Below are 20,714 nucleotides of genomic sequence, written 5' to 3' on the forward strand. Positions count from 1 at the left end.
TATACAAGCTAAAATATGTAAACATTATTCAAGTGACTAGTGTTCCATTATTAAAGTGGCCAGTGATTTCAAGTCTATGTATATGGGGCAGCAGCCTCTAAGGGGCAGGGTTACGTAACCGGGTGGAAGCCGCCTAGTCATGGGTATTCAACAGTCTTGAGATAGAACCTTGTCTTGAGATAGAAGCTGCCTAGTGATGGGTATTTAACAGTCTTGAGAGAGAAGCTGTTTTTCAGTCTCTCGGTCCCAGCTTTGATGCACCTGTACTGACATCGCCTTCTGGATGATAGCGGGGTGAACAGGCAGTGGCTCGGGTGGATGTTGTCCTTAATTATCTTTTTGGCCTTCCTGTGACATCGAGTGCTGTGGGTGTCCTAGAGGGCATGTAGTTTGCCCCCGATGATGCATTGGGCAGACCGCCCCACCCTCTGGAGAGCCCTGCGGTTGCGGGCTGTGCAGTTGCCGTACCAGGCGGTGATAAAGCCCGACAGGATGCTCTCAATTGTGCATCTGTAAAAGTTTGTGAAGGTTTTAGGTACCAAGCCAAATTTCTTCAGCCTCCTGAGGTTGAAGAGGAGCTGTTGCACCTTCTTCACCACAATGTCTGTGTGGGTGGAGGATTTCAGATTGTCAGTGATGTGTACGCCGACATTGAGTGAGAGGTTATTTTCCTGGCACCACACTCCCAGAGCCCTCACCTACTCTCTGTAGGCTGTCTCATCATTGTTGGTAATCAGGCCTACTAGTGTCGTCTGCAAACTTGATTGACGATTGAGTTAGAGGCGTACGTGGCCACACAGTCATGGGTGAACAGGGCGTACAGGAGGGGGCTGAGCCCGCACCCTTGTGGGGCCCCTGTGTTGAGGATCAGAAAAGTGGAAGTGTTGTTTCCTACCTTCCCCACCTGGGGGCGGCCGGTAGAAAGTCCAGTACCAGGTTGCACAGGGCGGGGTTCACACCCAGGGCCCCAAGCTTAATGATGAGCTTGGAGGGTACTATGGTATTGAATGCTTAGCTATAGTCAATGAACAGCATTCTTATATAGGTATTCCTCTTGTCTAGAAGGGATAGGGCAGTGTGCAGTGCGATGGAGATTGCATCGTCTGTGGATCTATTGGAGCGGTAAGCAAATTGAAGTGGGTCTAGGGCAGGGGTGGGCAACTTCAGTCCTCGAGGGCCTGATTGGTGTCACACTTTTTCTCCATCCCTAGCAAACACACCTGATTAATTAAATTGCATTCTAAACTGAAGATCATGATTAGGTGATTATTGGAGTCAGGTGTGTTAGCTGGAGCTGGGGCAAAACTGTGACACCAATCAGGCCCTCGAGGACTGGAATGGCCCACCCCTGGTCTAGGGTATCAGGTAAGGTAGAGGTAATATGATCCTTAACTAGCCTCTCAAAGCACTTCATGATGACAGAAGTGAGTGCTACGGGGCGAAAGTCATTTAGTTTAGTTACCTTTGCTTTCTTGAGGTACAGGAATAAATGGTGGACATCTTGAAGCAAGTGGGGACAGCAGACTGGGATAGGGAGAGATTGAATATGTCCGTAAACACTCCAGCCAAATGGTGTGCACATGCTCTGAGGACGCGGCTGGGAATGCCGTCTGCGCCAGCAGCCTTGCAACGATTAACACCATTAAATGGCTTATTCACGTCTGCCACGAAGAAGGAGAGCCCATAATCCTTGGTAGCGGGCTGTGTCGGTGGCACTGTGTTATCCTCAAAGCGGGCAAAGAAGATGTTTAGCTTGTCCGGAAGCAAGATGTTGGTGTCCGCAACGTGGCTGGTTTTCCCTTTGTTGTCCGTGATTGTCTATAGACCCTGCCACATATGTCTCGTATCTGAGCCGTTGAATTGCAACTCCACTTTGTCTCTATAGTGACATTTTGCCTGTTTGATTGCTTTACGGAAGGAATAACGACACTGTTTGTATTCTGCCATATTCCCAGTCACCTTGCCATGGTTAAATTATGTGGTTTGCGCTTTCAGTTTTGTGCGAATGCTGCCATCTGTCCATGGTTTCTAGTTAGGGTAGGTTTTAATAGTAACTATGCATACAACATCTCCTATACACTTCCTGATAAACTGTATCTGTGTATTTGTCGGCTTTATTCTTAGAGGCTACCCGGAACATAACCCAGTCCGCGTGATCAAAACAATCTTGAAGCGTGGATTCTGATTTGTCAGACCAGTGTTGAATAGTCCTTAGCATGGGTACTTCCTGTTTGAGTTTCTGCCTATAGAGTGGGAGGAGTAAAATAGAGTTGTGATCAGATTTGCCAAATGGGAGGGGCAGGGGAGGGCCTTGTAGGCATTGCAAAAAGCTGTCTTTTGCCTGCCCCCTGTTTGGGTCAATAAACATCTGTGACTCTAGCTGTCTGCATCTGGGTCTTATCTTGAGTTTTGATATTAAGGGGGTTGAATCCAAGTCTTGAGAGAAATATTCCTACACGTCACTATTGCAATAAACTACAAAAGATCAGTTTTAATTTCTGTCTGTTTTTGCTCAGGACAAAGGGAAATTACTACATGGAAATTAATAATATGGAAAATATTTTGAAAAATACAATCCTCCTAAATGTAATTTTTCAGTTCAAATAATGCAACACAATCTATTATTTTCAACTATAAAATGTTTTAGTTTCCCTGCCGGACAAGGATTGTCCCGACTTTCAAGAATCCCTGAGGTACAATGGGTGTGTATGGTTATTCTCACTTTTAATCATGGCTAGAGAGTTTATATGAATTATACATCTAGGACAGTATGACTAGCATGGATGGATGGGTAGATAAAAAGGTCTACCAGGGTTTAGAATTAACATTCTGTACATTGAACTCCTTTATGTTATCAAGTGATGTAAAGGAGCATGAGTGGAAGGCGCCATACTGTTCGGAACATTTGAATTATTTATGCAATAACATTTATTTTTGGTCTAACAGGTCTCCACTGCAGAGGTGTTTCATCAACCCTGAGATTATCTCCATGGTGATGCATATGTTCTCTTTCCAGACAATGCGATGTAAGGGTCAATGATGAACTTGATGGGGTCACCTGTCTCTAAGAACAATACCATAGCAACCAGTTCATGATGCAAATTTGATTATTTTATGCCTCATAGACCCTTCAACATCAACACATCCTTCAACAAATACATCAAATATACTGAACAAATATATAAATGCAACATGCAACAATTTCATTAATATTACTGAATTAAAGTTCATATGAGGGAATCAGTTAATTGAACTAAATTAATTACGCCTTAATCTATGGATTTCACATGACTGGGAATATGCATATGTTGGTCACAGATACCTTTTAAAAAATGGGCCTCACAATGGACCTCAGGATCTGGTCACAGTATTTTTGTGCGTTCATATTGCCATCGATAAAATGCAATGTCCGTAGCTTATGCCTGCCTATACCATTGCCCTATGATGGCAGTGGGGTTCTCTGTTCAGAATGTTGACATCAGCAAATCGCTCGCCCATGTAACTGATGTGAAATGGCTAGCTAGTTAGCGGTGGTGCGCGCTAATAGCGTTTCAATCGGTGACGTCACTCGCTCTGAGACCGTGAAGTAGTTGTTCCCCTTGCTCTGCAAGGGCCGCGGCTTTTGTGGCGCGATGGGTAACGATGCTTCGTGGGTGTCAGTTGTTGATGTGTACAGAGGGTCCCTGGTTCAAGCCCAGGTTGGGGCGAGGAGAGGGACGGAAGTTATACTGTTACACCCACACAACACCATACACGTGGTCTGCGGTTGTGTGGACGGTTGGATGTACTGCCAAATTCTCTAAAACGCCATTGGAGGTGGCTTATGGTAGAGAAATTAACATTCAATTCTCTGGCAACAGCTCTGGAGGACATTCCTGCAGTCATCATGCCAATTGCAAGCTCCCTCAAAACTTGAGACATCTGTGGCATTGTGTTGTGTCGCAAAACTGCACATTTTAGAGTGTTCTTTTATTATTGCCAGCACAAGTGTGTTGCGTTTATATTTTTGTTCAGTATGAATAATCTACGGTTTCATCCTCTCAACTCCAATCATACCCATGATCATCACTTTTTCCTTCTCTTCCTCTTTCCCCCACAAAGACAATATTTACATAATCAAATATCATTCCAGCTGTCATCCCTCCTTAGTGAACAAGAGTAATGTGACATTGTTCTTCTGGAAACAGCTGGCAACCACACTGGAGTAGAGAGGTTATTGGCACACAGGCCACACAGTATGCTTGTGTGGACACCCAGAGCGTTACAAAGAACTATACTTCCACAATTGTTTATAAATTGAGGTTTCCAAAATTAAGGTGACTGGAATCTTTTCAGAAATAACCTGAGGGGAGTGTGACTTTCCTAAAAATAGACAAATAAGAAAGATCTTTTTTTCCAATTGTATCATCAAGTGTGTGTCACTTTCCACTGATTTTACCTACATTATATACACTACCGTTCAAAAGTTTGGGGTCACTTAGAAATGTCCTTGTTTTTGAAAGAAAAACATGTTTTTTTGTCCATTAAAATAAAATAAAATTGATTAGAAATACTGTGTAGACATGGTTAATGTTGTAAATTACTATTGTAGCTGGAAACAGCTGATTTTTTATGGAATATCTACATAGGCGTACAGAGGCCCATTATCAGCAACCTGTGTTCCAATGGCACGTTGTGTAAGCTAATCCAAGTTCATCATTTTAAAAGGCTAATTGATCATTAGAAAACCCTTTTGTGAATATGTTAGCACAGCTGAAAACTGTTGTCCTGATTATCCGTAGCATCAGCATTTGTGGGTTTGATTACAGGCTCAAAAGGGCCAGAAACAAATAACTTTCTTCTGAAACTCATCAGTCTACTCTTGTTCTGAGAAATGAAGGCTATTCCATGCGAGAAATTGCCAAGAAACTGAAGATGCACAACTGAGCAAGAGGACAAGTACATTAGAGTGTCTAGTTTGAGAAACAGACGCATCACAAGACCTCAACTGGCAGCTTCATTAAATAGTACCAGCAAAACACCAGTCTCAACGTCAACAGGGAAGAGGCGACTTCGGGATGCTGGCCTTCTAGGCAGAGTTGCAAAGAGAAAGTCATATCACAGACTGGCCAATAAAAAGAAAAGATTAAGATGGGCAAAAGAACACAGACACTGGACAGACGAACTCTGCCTAGAAGGCCAGCATCCCGGAGTCGCCTCTTCACTGTTGACGTTGAGACTGGTGTTTTGTGGGTACTATTTAATGAAGCTGCCAGTTGAGGACTTTTGAGGCATCTGTTTCTCAAACTAAATTTGCTTTTCTTTCAAAAACAAGGACATTTCTAAGTGACCCCAAACTTTTTAATGGTAGTACAGAGAGAGAGAGAGAGAAACAGATAGAGAGAGATACACACAGAAACAGATAGAGAGAGAGATACACACAGAAACAGAGAGAGAGAGAGAGAGAGAGATACACACAGAAACAGAGAGAGAGAGAGAGAGAGAGACACACAGAAACACAGAGAGAGAGAGAGAGAGAGATACACACAGTGACAGACAGAGAGGGAGAGAGAGAGAGAGAGAGATACACAGAAACCGAGAGAGAGAGAGATGCACACAGATGCACACAGAGACAGAGAGAGAGAGAGAGAGTCACAGAAACAGGTTGAAGTTTATTGTCATGAATCTTGCAATGTAGGCAAAACTGAGCAATTTCCACTAGATGGGCCAGCTGCAAGTCAAAATCGTTTATATTATAAACATTTATGAAAACAAAAATGAGGGTCAGGCATTAGGGTTAGCAGTGTGGTTAAGGTTAGGGTTAAATGCCCATACCAGTAGAAACACCAGTAGAAATTCCACTTTTTGACTGAGATCTCTGAAGCCTTCACTTTGGATTCCACTAGATAAAACAGCCAATAAGTAAAAATTTGATACGTTGTGGCTGTTAACTTGTGACGACGCTACACTTGGCTACACTTGGCCACCTTGCCATGGACCCTGTGCCCAAGGTGTCAGAGCAGCTTACCAATCACTGTACCTGTACACAGCCCATCTGCAAATAGCACACCCAACTACCTCATCCCCATATTGTTATTTTCTTTTCTTTTTTGAACCCCAGTATCTCTACTTGCACATCATCATCTGCACATCTATCACTCCAGTGTTAATACTAAATTGTATTTTTTTGCCACTATGGCCTACTTATTGCCTTACCTCCCTAGTCTTACTACATTTGCACACACTGTATATAGATTTTCCTATTGTGTTATTGACTGTACGTTTGCTTATCCCATGTGTAACTCTGTTGTTTTTGTTGCACTGCTTTGCTTTATCTTGGCCAAGTCGCAGTTGTAAATGGGAAGTTGTTCTCAACATGCCTACCTGGTTAAATAAAGAGGAAATAAAATATTTAAAAAAAAAGGTTTGCAGGGTTTGCAAATTTTTTGACCATTCCATTGATTCTAAAGAATCAGTGTAGCACTGGGTACTGGGCCATGCAAAACAAACTTGCCCATTGCTTCAATACACACTCCAAACCGTTCAATAGTTAGGCTATCCATATTACCGGAGCTTATATTCGTTCTATTTCTATGGCAGATTCCCTGCCTCAATTTAGATAATGCATTCATATACTGTATAGCTGCACAATTTAGATAAGCATTGATATACTCTATAGCTGCACAATTTAGATAATACATTGATATATAGCTGCGCAATTTAGATAATACATTGATATATAGCTGGGCAATTTAGATAATACATTGATATATAGCTGCGCAATTTAGATAATACATTGATATATAGCTGCACAATTTAGATAATACATTGATATATAGCTGCACAATTTAGATAGTACATTGGTATACAGTATAGCTGTGCAATTTAGATAATACATTGATATATAGCCGCACAATTTACATAATGCACTGATATATAGCTAGATAGCTTGCTGAAATGATAAGAGAGAACGAGGAATATAGCTATTTGATCATGTCTGTGTGCGTTTCCAAATATGAATGACGTCTGGAACCCGACACTGTTTCAATGGAATTATAAAGTGGCAAGAGTCAGACAAACGTCAACCCTCAACATGTCAACAGCTCGTATGCCTGTCTTAACTGAAATGGTGTTCACATAACTTTCATTAGCTTGCTAAGGTTAGCATGCTAGCTAGTTACACTGACAGCTGTCAGTCAGTGGCCTTTTTATTGTTATTTCTCTGCTACATGTGGAAATCACCACAACGTTCCCACCCCCAATTCCTAATATGTTTTACCAGCCTGCGTCAGTCTTCAAGGTGAAACATAAACAAGAATTGTCGCTGTAGGACAGGAATTACTCAAAATATATTGCGGCAACTTCCTCTAAGGTGGGCCTTTAAGGTGAGGGTTAGGTTTAAAATCAGATTTGATGACTTTGTGACTGTGGCAGTTCATGACCACTCTGCAGAGCATGCCTCCAGTACATGAGTCAGGACAGGAAATGCCCCAACCTGCGATACAGAAAGAAAGAGAGAGATGGTTGGGGGATGAGGACAGATCAGAAAGAGCTATAAGAGATATAAGTGGAACAGACTGTTGACTAAGCAGCAGAAGGCCTGTCACTCCTGTAGAGAAGAGAAGCACCCGTCCTTATTGCCAGACTGCTCATGCATTATTTAACCGCACACCGCCACCAGTCACGGCAACATTTTTACAATACCGTAGAGCCCAGTGCTTCGAGCTCACTGAAGCACACTGTGCCACACACAAATAGAGCACAAAGGAAACTGACATAAAGAGAAAGTGATGGCGCAGGATGTGAACAAACGGACCCACGTTGTATCCGCCTAGCTGGCCTTTTAAGTTAATGTAGCCGTTCATTGTGAACATGGTAATGTCATGTAAGTGACATTGGTTTAGATGCTGAATGTAATTACTGTAGTGTAACAGACGATTGATGCCTCTGTACACACTCTTCTCTCTTGCGTGGCAGGAACAAAAGAACCATGTCTGTCATATGTAGAATGAAAACAACAAGAAACGAAGACTATACCATACTGTACAGAAAGTGTTGCAATGGCGCACTATCTCAAACTCAATAACATACACAAATAAATCCACACTGACAAGCTGAGATAAGAGTTGTACTGTACCTGCGAAAGCCACCTGTCAGAGCCAGTATAGAATCGGGTGCGATCCAATGGGCAGTCTCTTCAATGATGCTACTAAGAGCTTTGGCCTCGGCTTTACTGACAGCCTTGGAGATGTCCCTGTAATACAGGAAACCTGAGGGGAAAATATAAAAAGCACTATGAGCTGTCTATCTGAAGTGGACAATAGTTACAGTAGCATTAGCATTGTGGACTATATATAGGGTTGCAAAGGCAGGTAATATTCACAGTAACTTTCAAAATGTACCAGTAATTTACCTGTCATTTTTCATATGAAAACTAGAATCACAAATCTTTCAAACATTTTCCTAAGTATAACCTAGAAACTTTGTGAATATTGTAGCTTTTTAATAGGAAGATTACAGCATGGAATATATTTTATATGTTTAAAACGTTCTGTTTAAAACTGATTATGCTGCATGACACACTAATGTGCAAATAAAGTGTATCATGCATGCGGATGCATTTAACACTACACACTGAAGTGCTAAAGCTCTCTGAGCCCTAAAAAGAGTGGGAATATAAGCTAATTGATGTACACGCTAAAAAAAGGAGTACACGCTAAAAAAATGTTTTGGGGGGGTTCTTTGTCAGGGGTCAGGGTGACATAGTATGTGTAACAATTGTTTTGCATTTCAGGAAGGGTTCTTTATTGCTGTGATGGTTGTGAAGAACCATCCTGTTCTTTCCCTCTCCACCATGTATTCCTTTATGCCATGAAATGCTACACTGTTCCTGACATTTTACAGTACACTACAGTCTACCGGTTGCAGTGAAAGTATAGTAAACAACAACAAGTTACTGAATTTTGTGTATTTGTGCCAAGCGTCAGTGGAAGTGTTGTACCAGTTTAAGTGGTTGATGATTATTTTGCCAAAGGTTGAGCATGTCTTTTAACACTGTCAGTTCTTCTGTATTTGTAAGAGAATGTGATAAAGAGCCCCACTGTCCTTTTACTGCAATGGTCTAAATCAGGGTCACACAGAGTGTTTCGTGGTCTTAAACCAATCTACTTTGAAACAAAAAATATACACCTCACACATATGGTTTTGGGATTAAAAAAAAGAAGACACCTGTATCATCCCAGAGTTGAAAAATATTACATTTTGAGTTTGCGTCCCAATATTACACTTTAAATACATCACAGAAGACTGAAATATAACAGTTTGACATGGAAACACCAGATTTTTGACAGGTTTTAAAAATAATGTTTACCAAGAAATGTTTAAAAATATGAATAACATTCCCCCCATGAGGCCACTAGGTCATTTGACAGCAGGAAAGTACTACTAAGCATTCTTTCTGGTGTGCACACTTGGGACAGCCTCACCTGGCCTCAACCTCTTGGTTGACAACAAACTGACCTTCCTGCCACACCATCAGGTAAGTGAGCGTGCCAAAAATCAGCAACAGGAAGTTACTGTGAATTTTAGAATAACTACAGTGTCTACAAAAAGTGTTCATACCCGTTGATTTATTCCACATTTGGTTGTGTTACAGCCTGAATTCAAAATGTCTTAAATGCGTTTTTCATCACCTATTTACACACAATGATAAAATGTATATATATGGTGCTCGGCGGTCGTCGTCGCCGGCCTACTAGCTGCCACCGATCCCATTTTCCTTTTCATTTAGTTCTGTCTGGTTTTACACACCTGTGTCTTGTTTTTCTGATTTCGGTGGGTTTATATTTCCCCGCTGCAGGTTAGGCTGTGTGCGGGATTATTTTGCGGTTGGCTAATTGTAAGGGGTGCGTGCCTGCACTATGGGCGTTGTTTGTCTTTTGTACGGTATGTGTTTATCGTGGACATATTTGCTTGTGGCTAGCGGAGTTGAGGTTTCTCCCCGTGTGTGTCATTGTGCTTTCGGGACCGCCAAAATAAAGTGTGGATTTTCCTGGAACCCTTCTGCTCTCCTGCTCCTGATTCCACACACCCCCCTCCATCGAGAGGCTTTGTTACAGTGCTTAGCTTTCTTCAGTTTCTTTTTATAACCAAAAACTCCCTAGTTCTTGCTGATGACAAGGATACCCATAACATGATGCAGCCACCACCATGTTGTGTTGGATTTGCCCCAAACAGTACACTTTGTATTAAGGACATACATTTTAAAAATTGCCACATTTTTCTACAGTTTTACTTTAGTGCCTTATTGCAAACAGGATACATGTTTTTTAATATTTTATTCTGTACATACTTCCTTCTTCTAACTCTGTCATTTAGGTTAGAATTGTGGAGTAACTACAATGTTGTTGATCCCTACTCCCACGTTTTGTCCTATCACAGCCAATAAAATCTGTAACTGTTTTAAAGTCACCTACGACCTCATCCCTGAGCACTGTCCTTGCTCTCTGGCAACTGAGTTAGGAGGGACATCTGTATCTTTGTAGTGACTGGCTTTGGATGGTATTGATATACCATCCAAAGCGTAATTAATAACTTTACCATACTCAAAGGGATATTCAAAGTCTGCTTTTTTATTCTTACCCATCTGCCAATAGGTGCCCTTCTTCGCGAGACATTGGAAAACCTCCCTGGTCTTTGTGGTTAAATCTGTGTTGGAAATTCACTGGTCAACTGAGGAACCTTACAGATAATTGTATGTGTGGGGTACAGCAATGAGGTAGTCACACAAAAATCATGTTAAACAATATTATTGCACACAAAGTGAGTCCATGCGACTTTTATGTGACTTCTTAAGCACATTTTTACTCCTGAATTTATTTTAGCTTGCCATATCAAAGGGATTGAATACTTGACTCAAGACATTTCAGCTTTTCATGTATTATTAATTTGTAAATACTTCTAAAAACATAATTCCACTTTGACGTTATGGGGTACTGTGTGTGTAGGCCAGTGATCTCAATTTAATCAATTTTAAATTCAGGCTGTAACTCAACAAAATGTGGAAAAAGTCAACATTGCAAAAATCTGACGCACACTCGGTCTCGACCTTTACGTCTTTCCTGAAAACTCATCTCTCCAGTAGATCCTATGATTGACTGTAGTTTGACCCAACGGTGTGACGGTGAACGGCAAGCCACTGGGGTGACGAACCACCCTTGCTGTCTCTGCCTGGCCGGCTCCCCTTTCTCCACTGGGATTCTCTGCCTCTGACCCTATTACTGGGGAGTCACTGGCTTACTAGTGCTCTTCCATGCCGTCTCTAGGAGGGGTGCATCACGTCGTGCCAGGCTTTTTTCGTTATACTTGACTTGAGTGGGTTGAGTCACTTACGTGATCTTCCTATCTGGTTTTGTGTCCCCTCCAGCTTGTGCCGTGGAGGAGATCTTCGTGGGCTGTACTCAACCTTGCCTCAGAGTAGTACTGTAAGTTGGTGGTCTGTTGATTTCCCTTTAGTGGTGTGGGGGCTGTGCTTTGGCAGTATCTATGCTGCAATAGTCTATGTACCCGGGGGCTAGGATCAGTCTGTTCTATCTGGTGAAATTCTCCTGTCTTATCTGGTGTTCTGTGTGAACTTAAGTATGCTCCCTCTAATTCTCCCATCTCTCTCTCACACACATCTCTCCCATCTCTTTCTGTCTTCCATCTCTCTCTCTCTCGCTGTCTCTCCCCACCCTGAGAACCTGAGCCCTAGGACCATGCCTCAGAACTACCTGGCCTGATGACTCCTTGCTGTCCCCGTCCCCAGTCCACCTGGTCATGCTGCTGATCCAGTTTCTGCTGTTTTGCCGGCGGCTATGGAACCCTGACTTGTTCATCGGACGTGCTACCTTGTCCCGTACCTGCTGTTTTTGACCCTCTCCCTCTCTCCTTCTCTCTCCCTTTCGCTCTCTCCCCCTCCATACAGCACCTGCTTTCTCGACCTCAGTGCTCGGCTATGAAAAGCCAACTGACATTTGCTCCTGAGGTGCTGACCTGTTGTACCTTCTACAACCACTGAGTATTATTTGACGATGCTGGTCATCTATGAACAGTTGAACATCTTGAAGAATGATCTGGCCTTAATGGCCATGTACTCTTATAATCTCTACCTGGCACAGCCAGAAGAGGATTGGCCACCCCTCAGGGCCTGGTTCCTCTCTAGGTTTCTTCCTTGATTCCTGCCTTTTTATATGGAGTTTGTCCTAGCCACCATGCTTCTACATCTGCATTGCTTGCTGTTTGAGGTTTTAGGCTGGGTTTATGTATAAGCACTTTGTGAGATCTGCTGACGTAAAAAGGGTTTATAAATAAATACATTTGATTGATGATTTATTGAATACTTTCTGAAGGTAGTGTACTTGCAGCAAACTCACAGTAAATTATTAAAAAAATAAACAAACGTCCTTGTGACCAACTGCCATTAAGTTAATAAAAAAATGCACAGTAACCTCAACCTCTTAAGGATCGTACCCGTTTTTAAAATTTCCGCCTAAACTGATATACCCAAATCTAACTGCCTGTAGCTCAGGATCTGAAGCAAGGATATGCATGTTCTTGATACTATTTGAAAGGAAACTCTTTGAAGTTTGTGGAAGGGGTTCAAACTGTAGAACCCAGTTCCTACATTTTAATATAAAAATGGGATTTTAACAAACAAAACTATGCTACATTTTATCTCGGGGACCCTCAGGATGACAAATCAGAGCAAGATTACTGAATGTAAGTACATTATTTACCTTCAGCGGTGAATGTATCAAACCAGTTGCCGTGATAAAAGTGTTTTGTTGTTCTGCACTCTCCTCAAACAATAGCATGGTATTTTTTCAAGGGGCCAGGGTACCAGTCTAGAAGCTGGTACCCTGAAGTCAGTCAAAATATTTTTGTTTCATTTTGTTAAGACACTCTAGGACTGGACTAGTCCAGAATAGAGTGTGGATAAATACCCCTTTCATCCTTTCAGCTGTAAATGACTAAAGATATGTACAGTTGAAGTCAGATGTTTACATACACCTTAGCCAAATACAAATACGTTTTTCACAATTCCTGACATTTAATCCTAGTAAAAAATCCCTGTCTTAAGTCAGTTAGGATCAACACTTTATTTTAAGAATGTGAAATGTCCGAATAATAGCAGAGAGAATGATTTATTTCAGCTTTAATTTTTTCATCACATTCCCAATGGGTCAGAAGTCTACATACACTCAATTAGTATTTGGTACCATTGCCTTTAAAATGTTTAATTTGGGTCAAAAGTTTTGAGTAGCCTTCCACAAACTTCCCACAATAAGTTGGGTGAATTTTGGGCCATTCCTCCTGACAGAGCTGGTGTAACTGAGTCAGGTTTGGTCCCGTGTGGCTCAGTTGGTAGAGCATGGTGTTTGCAACACCAGGGTTGTGGGTTTGATTCCCACGGGGGATCAGTACGGAGAAAAAAAAAGAAATGTATGCATTCACTACTGTAAGTCGCTCTGGATAAGAGCGTCTGATAAACGACGTAAAATGTAAAAAAAGGTTTGTAGGCCTCCTTGCTCGCACACCCTTTTTCAGTTCTGCCCACAAATTTTCTATAGGATTGAGGTCAGGCCTTTGTGATGGCCACTCCAATACCTTGACTTTGTTGTCCTTAGGCCATTTTGCCACAACTTTGGAAGTATGCTTGGGGGTCATTGTTCATTTGGAAGACCCATTTGTGACCAAGCTTTAACTTCCTGACTGATGTCTTGAGATGTTGCTTCAATATATCCACCTAATTTTCCTTCTCATGATGTCATCTATTTTGTGAAGTGCACCAGTCCCTCCTGCAGCAAAGCACCCCCACAACATGATGCTGCCACCCCTGTGCTTCACGGTTGGATTGGGGTTCTTCTGCTTGCAAGCCTCCCCCTTTTTCCTCCAAGCGTAATGATGGTCATTATGGCCAAACAGTTATATTTTTGTTTCATCAGACCAAATCAAAGTTTATTTGTCACGTGCGCCGAATACAACAGGTGTAGACCTTACAGTGAAATGCTTACTTACAGGCTCTAACCAATAGTGCAAAAAAGGTATTGGGTGAACAATAGGTAAGTAAAGAAATAAAACAACAGTAAAAAGACAGGCTATATACAGTAGGAAGGCTATAAAGTAGGAAGGCTTAAGTTGAGGGATAGGTTGTTATTCTGGCACCACCCGGCCAGGTCTCTGACCTCCTCCCTATAGTTTGTCTCATCGTTGTTGGTGATCAGGCCTACCACTGTTGTGTCATCTGCAAACTTGATGGTGTTAGAGTCGTGCCTGGCCATGCAGTTGTGGGTGAACAGGGAGTACAGGACGGGACTGAGCTCACACCCCTGGGGAGCTCCAGTGTTGAGGATCAGCGTGGCAGATGTGTTGCTACCTACACTCACTACCTGGGGGCGGCCCGTCAGGAAGTCCAGGATCTGGTTGCAGAGGGAAGTGTTTAGTCCCAGGACACTTAGCTTAGTGATGAGCTTTGAGGGTACAATGGTGTTGAACGCTGAGCTGTAGTCAATGAATAGCATTCTCACATAAGTGCTCCTTTTGTCAAGGTGGGAAAGGGCAGTGTGGAGTGCAAAAGAGATTGCATCATCTGTGGATCTGTTTGGGCGGTATGCAAATTGGAGTGGGTCTAGGGTTTCTGGGATAATGGGGATTATGTGAGCCATTACCAACCGTACAAAGCACTTCATGGCTACGGACGTGAGTGCTACGGGTCTGTAGTCATTCAGGCAGGTTGCCTTTGTGTTCTTGGGCACAGGGACTATGGTGGTCTGCTTGAAACCTGTTGGTATTACAGACTAAGTCAGGGACATGTTGAAAATGTCAGTGAAGACACCTGCCAGTTGGTCAGCACATGCCCGGAGCACACATCCTGGTAATCCATCTGGCCCCACAGCCTTGTGTATGTTGACCTGTTTAAAGGTCTTACTCACGTCGGCTACGGAGAGCGTGATCACACAGTCGTCCGGAACAGCTGATGCTCTCATGCATGCCTCAGTGTTGCTTGCCTCGAAGCAAGCATAGAAGTGATTTAGCTCGTCTGGTAGGCTTGTGTCACTGGGCAGCTCATGGCTGTGCTTCCCTTTGTAGTATGTAATAGTTTGCAAGCCCTGCCACATAAGACGAGCATCAGAGCCGGTGTAGTATGATTCAATCTTAGCCCTGCATTGACGCTTTGCATATTTGATGGTTCCTCGCAGGGCATAGCAGGATTTCTTGTAAGCTTCCGGGTTAGAGTCCCGCACCTTGAAAGCAGCAGCTCTACCCTTTAGCTTAGTGTGAATGTTGCCTGTAATCCATGGCTTCTGCTTGGGGTATGTACGTACAGTCACAGTGGAGATGACGTCCTCAATGCACTTATTGATAAAGCCAGTGACTGATGTCGTGTACTCCTCAATAACATCGGAAGGATCCTGGAACATGTTCCAGTCTGTGATAGCAAAACAGTCCTGTAGTTTAGCATCTGCTTCATCTATCCACGTTTTTATAGACTGAGTCACTCGTGCTTCCTGCTTTAATTTTTGCTTGTAAGCAGGAATCAGGAGGATAGAGTTATGATCGAATTTACCAAATGGAGGGTGAGGGAGAGCTTTGTACGCATCTCTGTGTGTGGAGTACAGGTGATCTAGAATTGTTTTCCCTCTGGTTGCACATTTAACATGTTGATAGAAATTTGGTAGAACTGATTTAAGTTTCCCTGCATTAAAGTCTCCGGCCACTAGGAGCGCCACCTCTGGGTGAGTGGTTTCCTGTTTGCTTATTTCCTTATACAGCTGACTGAGTGTGGTCTTAGTGCCAGCATCTGTCTGTGGTGGTAAATAAACAGCCTGAAAAGTATAGTTGAAAACTCTCTAGGCAAGTAGTGGGGCCTGCAATTTATCACAATATACTCTACATTTCTCCAAAAAGCATGATCTTTGTCCTCATCTGCAGTTGCAAACCGTAGTCTGGCTTTTTCATGGCGGTTTTGGAGCAGTGGCTTCTTCCTTGCTGATCGGCCTTTTTCGGTTATGTCGATATAGGACTCGTTTTACTGTGGATATAGATACTTTTGTACCAGTTTCCTCCAGCATCTTTACAAGATCCTTTGCTGTTGTTCCGAGATTGATTTGCACTTTTTGCACCAAAGTGTGTTCACCTCTAGGAGACAGAACGCGTCTTCTTCTTGAGCGGTATGACGGCTGCGTGGTCCCATGGTGTTTATACTTGCGTACTATTGTTTGTACAGATGAATGTGATACTTTCAGGCATTTGGAAATTGCTCCCAAGGATGAACCAGACTTGTGGAGGTCTACAATTTTTTTTCTGAGGTCTTGGCTGATTTCTTTTGATTTCCCCATGATGTCAAGCAAAGAGGCACTGAGTTTGAAGGTAGGCCTTGAAATACATCCACAGGTACACCTCCAATTGACTAAAATTATGTCAATTAGCCTATCAGAAGCTTCTAAATAATTTTATGGAATTTCCCAAGCGGTTTAAATGCACAGTCAACTTAGTTTATGTAAACTTCTGACCCACTGGAATTGTGATACAGTGAATTATAAGTGAAATAATCTGTCTGTAAACAATTGTTGGAAAAATGACTTGTGTCATGCACAAAATAGATGTCCTAACCGACTTGCCAAAACTATAGTTTGTTCACAAGAAATTTGTGGAGTGGTTGAAAAACGAGTTTTAATGACTTCAACATAAGTGTATGTAAACTTCCGACTTCAACTGTATGTAAAATACATTTTGGGCAAATTTTTCAAAATAACATTTATCAAGAATAATATAATTACAACATATCAACAATTCCCTCTGGGCAAGTATGGAGAATATATTTAAGGATAATCACACATTTGGTGAACACAGATGTTTCTGAAACAAAGCAAAATGAGTTAATGTGTAGGAAGAGTCTGACTTTCGGGAAATGGCAATTTTTTAAAACTTTTATTTAACTAGGCAAGTCAGTTAAGAACAAATTCTTATTTACAATGACGGCCTACCCCGGCCAAACCCTAACCCGGACTTAGCTGGGCCAATTGTGTGCTGCCCTATGGGACTCCCAATCATGGCCAGTTGTGATACAGCCTGGAATTAAACCAGTGTCTGTCATGATGCCTCTAGCACTGAGATGCAGTGCCTTAGACCGCTGCGCCACACGGGAGCCCTAAAGACAAGTAAACTCAATTTAGACTACCAAACGCCTATTTAGACACAATCACCATCTCTTCAAAGAAAGTTACTAAGTATAGTCCAGTTTGTAACATTAAAGTGGTTAAAATTCATAATAATGTTGATGACGGTAGTATGACAAACCTAAAGAAAATATACATTTTCATCAAGTATTTGTCATTTTTATCTTTACTTTTTGGAAATACTAATATTAAGGAACCAAAATACCAACAAATCTCAAAATTGATAGGTAAATACAAAAATGTAATTTCAGCATGTGGTGCCTGGCCTTAATAAATAGTTACGGTTAAAAGTGTGAGATCGTCATTAGTGTTTGCCAAATTATTAGCCTATTAAGCTTGGTTGAATAATGGTTTATAAATGCACTTAAAATGGTCATAAGACAAACTCTTATTCCATCATGTAACCTTGCAAGGGTTTCACTGTTGAGGAACATTCTCACTTTTGGATGGGATGCATTGGTGCAATTATCTATTTATCACAGGAATTAAGGCATCATGTTAAGATCTGCCCATCTGCACAACACGCTCAAAATAATGACGACCTTGAATGTGCCCACGTGTTGACACTGACGTCATGTAACAGTGTGCAAAGAACAGAATCGAGAAGGACAGTGTGCAAAATCCAGACATGAAAGATTTCTGTGAAGGAAATTAAGTGTTGCAGGTCAAAAACGTAAACACAGGAGAGAGAAAGTACATTTCCATGCAATTTGTTTTGCTTTTTTGGATAACTGAATTCTGATGGACGATTTAGCATAGGTAGCTAGCTAGCAAACATTAGCTGCCATTTTTGTTGGGCCTACCAACCAGGCTAGCTAGCTAGCTAGCTAGTTACCATGTACAGAATAGACTTTGATCATATTACTCCAGTGCTAGCCTCTGGCTTCCTGTTAAGGTTAGGGCTGATTTTAAGGTTTTACTGCTAACCTACAAAGCATTACATGGGCTTGCTCCTACCTATCTTTCCGATTTGGTCCTGCCGTACATTCCTAACACGTACGCTACAGTCACAAGAGGCAGGCTTCCTTACTGTCCCTAGAATTTCTAAGCAAACAGCTGGAGGCAGGGCGTTCTCCTATAGAGCTTAATGTTTATGGAATGGTCTGCCTATCCATGTGAGAGACACAGACTCGGTCTCAACCTTTAAGTCTTTATTGAAGAGTCATCTCTTCAGTAGGTCCTATGATTGAGTGTAGTCTGGCCCAGGGGTGTGAAGGTGAACGGAAAGGCACTGGAGTGACCAACCGCCCTTGCCATCTCTGCCTGGCCGGTTCCCCTCTCTCCACTGGGATTCTCTGCCTCTAACCCTATTACGGGGGCTGAGTCACTGGCTTACTGGTGCTCTTCCATGCGTCAATAGTTTGTGTCGGGGGCTAGGGTCAGTCTGTTACATCTGGAGTATTTATCCTGTCTCCTCCGGTGTCCTGTGTGAATTGAAGTATTCTCCCCCTGCTGCTGCTCCAGTTTCAACTGTTCTGCCTGCGGCTATGGAGCCCTGACCTGTTCACTGGACATGCTACCTCGTCCCGGACTTGCTGTTTTGGACTCTCTCTACCTCACCTGTTGTCTCTAACTCAGAACAATCGGCTATGAAAAGCCAACTGACATTTACTCCTGAGGTGCTGTCCTGTTGCACCCTCTACAACCACTGTGATTATTATTATCTGACACTGCTGGTCATCTATGAACGTTTGAACATCTTGGCCATGTTCTGTTATGATCTCCACACAGCACAGCCAGAAGAGCACTGGCCACCCCTCAGAGTCTGGTTCCTCTCTAGGTTTCTTCCTAGGTTCTGGCCTTTCTAGGGAGTTTTTCCTATCCACCGTGCTTCTACATCTGCATTACTTGCTGTTTGGGGTTTTAGGCTGGGTTTCTGTACAGCACTTTGACATCGGCTAAATTTGATTGATTGTATAAAATCTGTTGTGTTTTTTTGGATTAGCTAGCATGCTAATCTTGGTTTTATCTTCCCTGAATCTTGTTCTCAGGGTAGCTGTACCCCAAGGGTATTACAGTACGTGAAACACACCCAGCATATTAACGTTAGCTAGCTAGCTACTTGTGTCAACACAAGTTCTATTATTGCTAGCCCAATAATGAAATAAAGGTGCCTAACGCTACTCCATATAGTCCAAGGACCTTACATGTTCTGTTTTAAAGGCGATTTGGCTCTGGAAGCCAAACCGCCAAATACTCAATCTAAACATGAATCGATTCTCAATTGCGGTACGGTTCTAGGAACATACATCCCTCTACTTTCATATCACATCAAAATAATTTCACAAATGCAAAACACACAGTTACACTGTTTTAACCGGTTTTAACACAGTTGCAGCTGGCAATATTTTTCAGTGACAACACGTTTGTGGCGTTATTCTTCCGTTTACACACAGGTGTTAGGAGACACATATATCTAATTAGCACAGATAGACCAAAACTGTCTTACGTCTGTTTTCCATGAAAACACGTGTTGTAAAATTGAGTTATGGGCATCTGGGAACACTAACCCTAACACTATAAAGGTGAAAGATATGGTCCTTATGCTTCCAAAACCGTACCGCAAGTGATGTATGTTAATGTTCATACTGAGCCTCGGGGCTCTTAACAAAACTCCCACATACAGAAGACGCCTTCATCAAATGACTCTTATGTGTAATGTAATGGAACTGAAAGTCATGATCAAGGGCTATATTATTGCTAGCTGGATAACCCAACAACTAGTTAGGTAGTTAGCTAGGCCTAGCTATCTTTACGCCTTAACTATAGAACTCATGATGATGATAACTAGGGGTAATGTAGAGTGTCTATGCTAAATTGTCATACACTCTTCTTCTTTACCACAGATTCCCACAAGGTCTCAGACTCCAGGATGGGAAAATACTTACAAGAAAGAAACAGATGAAGACAGAGTCAGAGACAGAGTTCTCGATGTCCATTGTTACTTGGAATGTTAAAAAGGGAAGAAAAAGACAATCCCATTTTTCTAAATTAGCTAGCTATCTAGGCTACTCACAATACTATAGGCTACAGATTTGAGTGACCACTAGAATAGCTATTTTCATGTTACTGATTAGGCCTATATCTTTGTTTAATCTAATTAATCAAATTATTAATCTAATGATAAAAACTCTTGTTATTTTGTAAGAAATGTAAGGTATTTGTACATGTTGCAATAAAGTTGACTAAAATAGAAGCATATTTTTTGTTCGTCGGTATTTTCACTTGTTAATAAGTAATTATATACAACTTGCTCATTGGTATCTATGAAGTTACACTTCACTTTAAATAGCTAAATGCTGTGTAACAACTAGCGACAACCTTTGTACTTATGCAGATATTACAGATATATACTCTGTGTTGTATTAATGTGATTATTTTCTCACTTGGATGGTGCTTTCAGAAGCCGACGATTAGATTGTCAGAATGGGTAACGTAATTTGTATGTACACAATAATTACACCTCACAATAAGTACACCTTAAGATACACTTCATAAAATATTACATGTGCTCTG

The 20,714-nt window shown here is 41.9% G+C and overlaps 1 protein-coding gene across 2 annotated transcripts in view; it reads right to left on the bottom strand.

The window, feature by feature from the left end:
* The window catches only part of LOC115193964 (DNA nucleotidylexotransferase-like), a 170,966-nt gene that overhangs the window by 72,946 nt on the left and 77,306 nt on the right, over positions 1–20,714 (bottom strand). For both annotated transcript variants that reach the window (XM_029753132.1, XM_029753131.1), the window contains exon 7: positions 8,117–8,249. In XM_029753132.1, the coding sequence (XP_029608992.1) occupies positions 8,117–8,249 (133 nt within the window). The remainder of the gene's footprint in view (positions 1–8,116; positions 8,250–20,714) is intronic.

Source organism: Salmo trutta, chromosome 5, assembly GCF_901001165.1.
Source record: "Salmo trutta chromosome 5, fSalTru1.1, whole genome shotgun sequence".
Lineage (NCBI taxonomy): Eukaryota > Metazoa > Chordata > Actinopteri > Salmoniformes > Salmonidae > Salmo > Salmo trutta.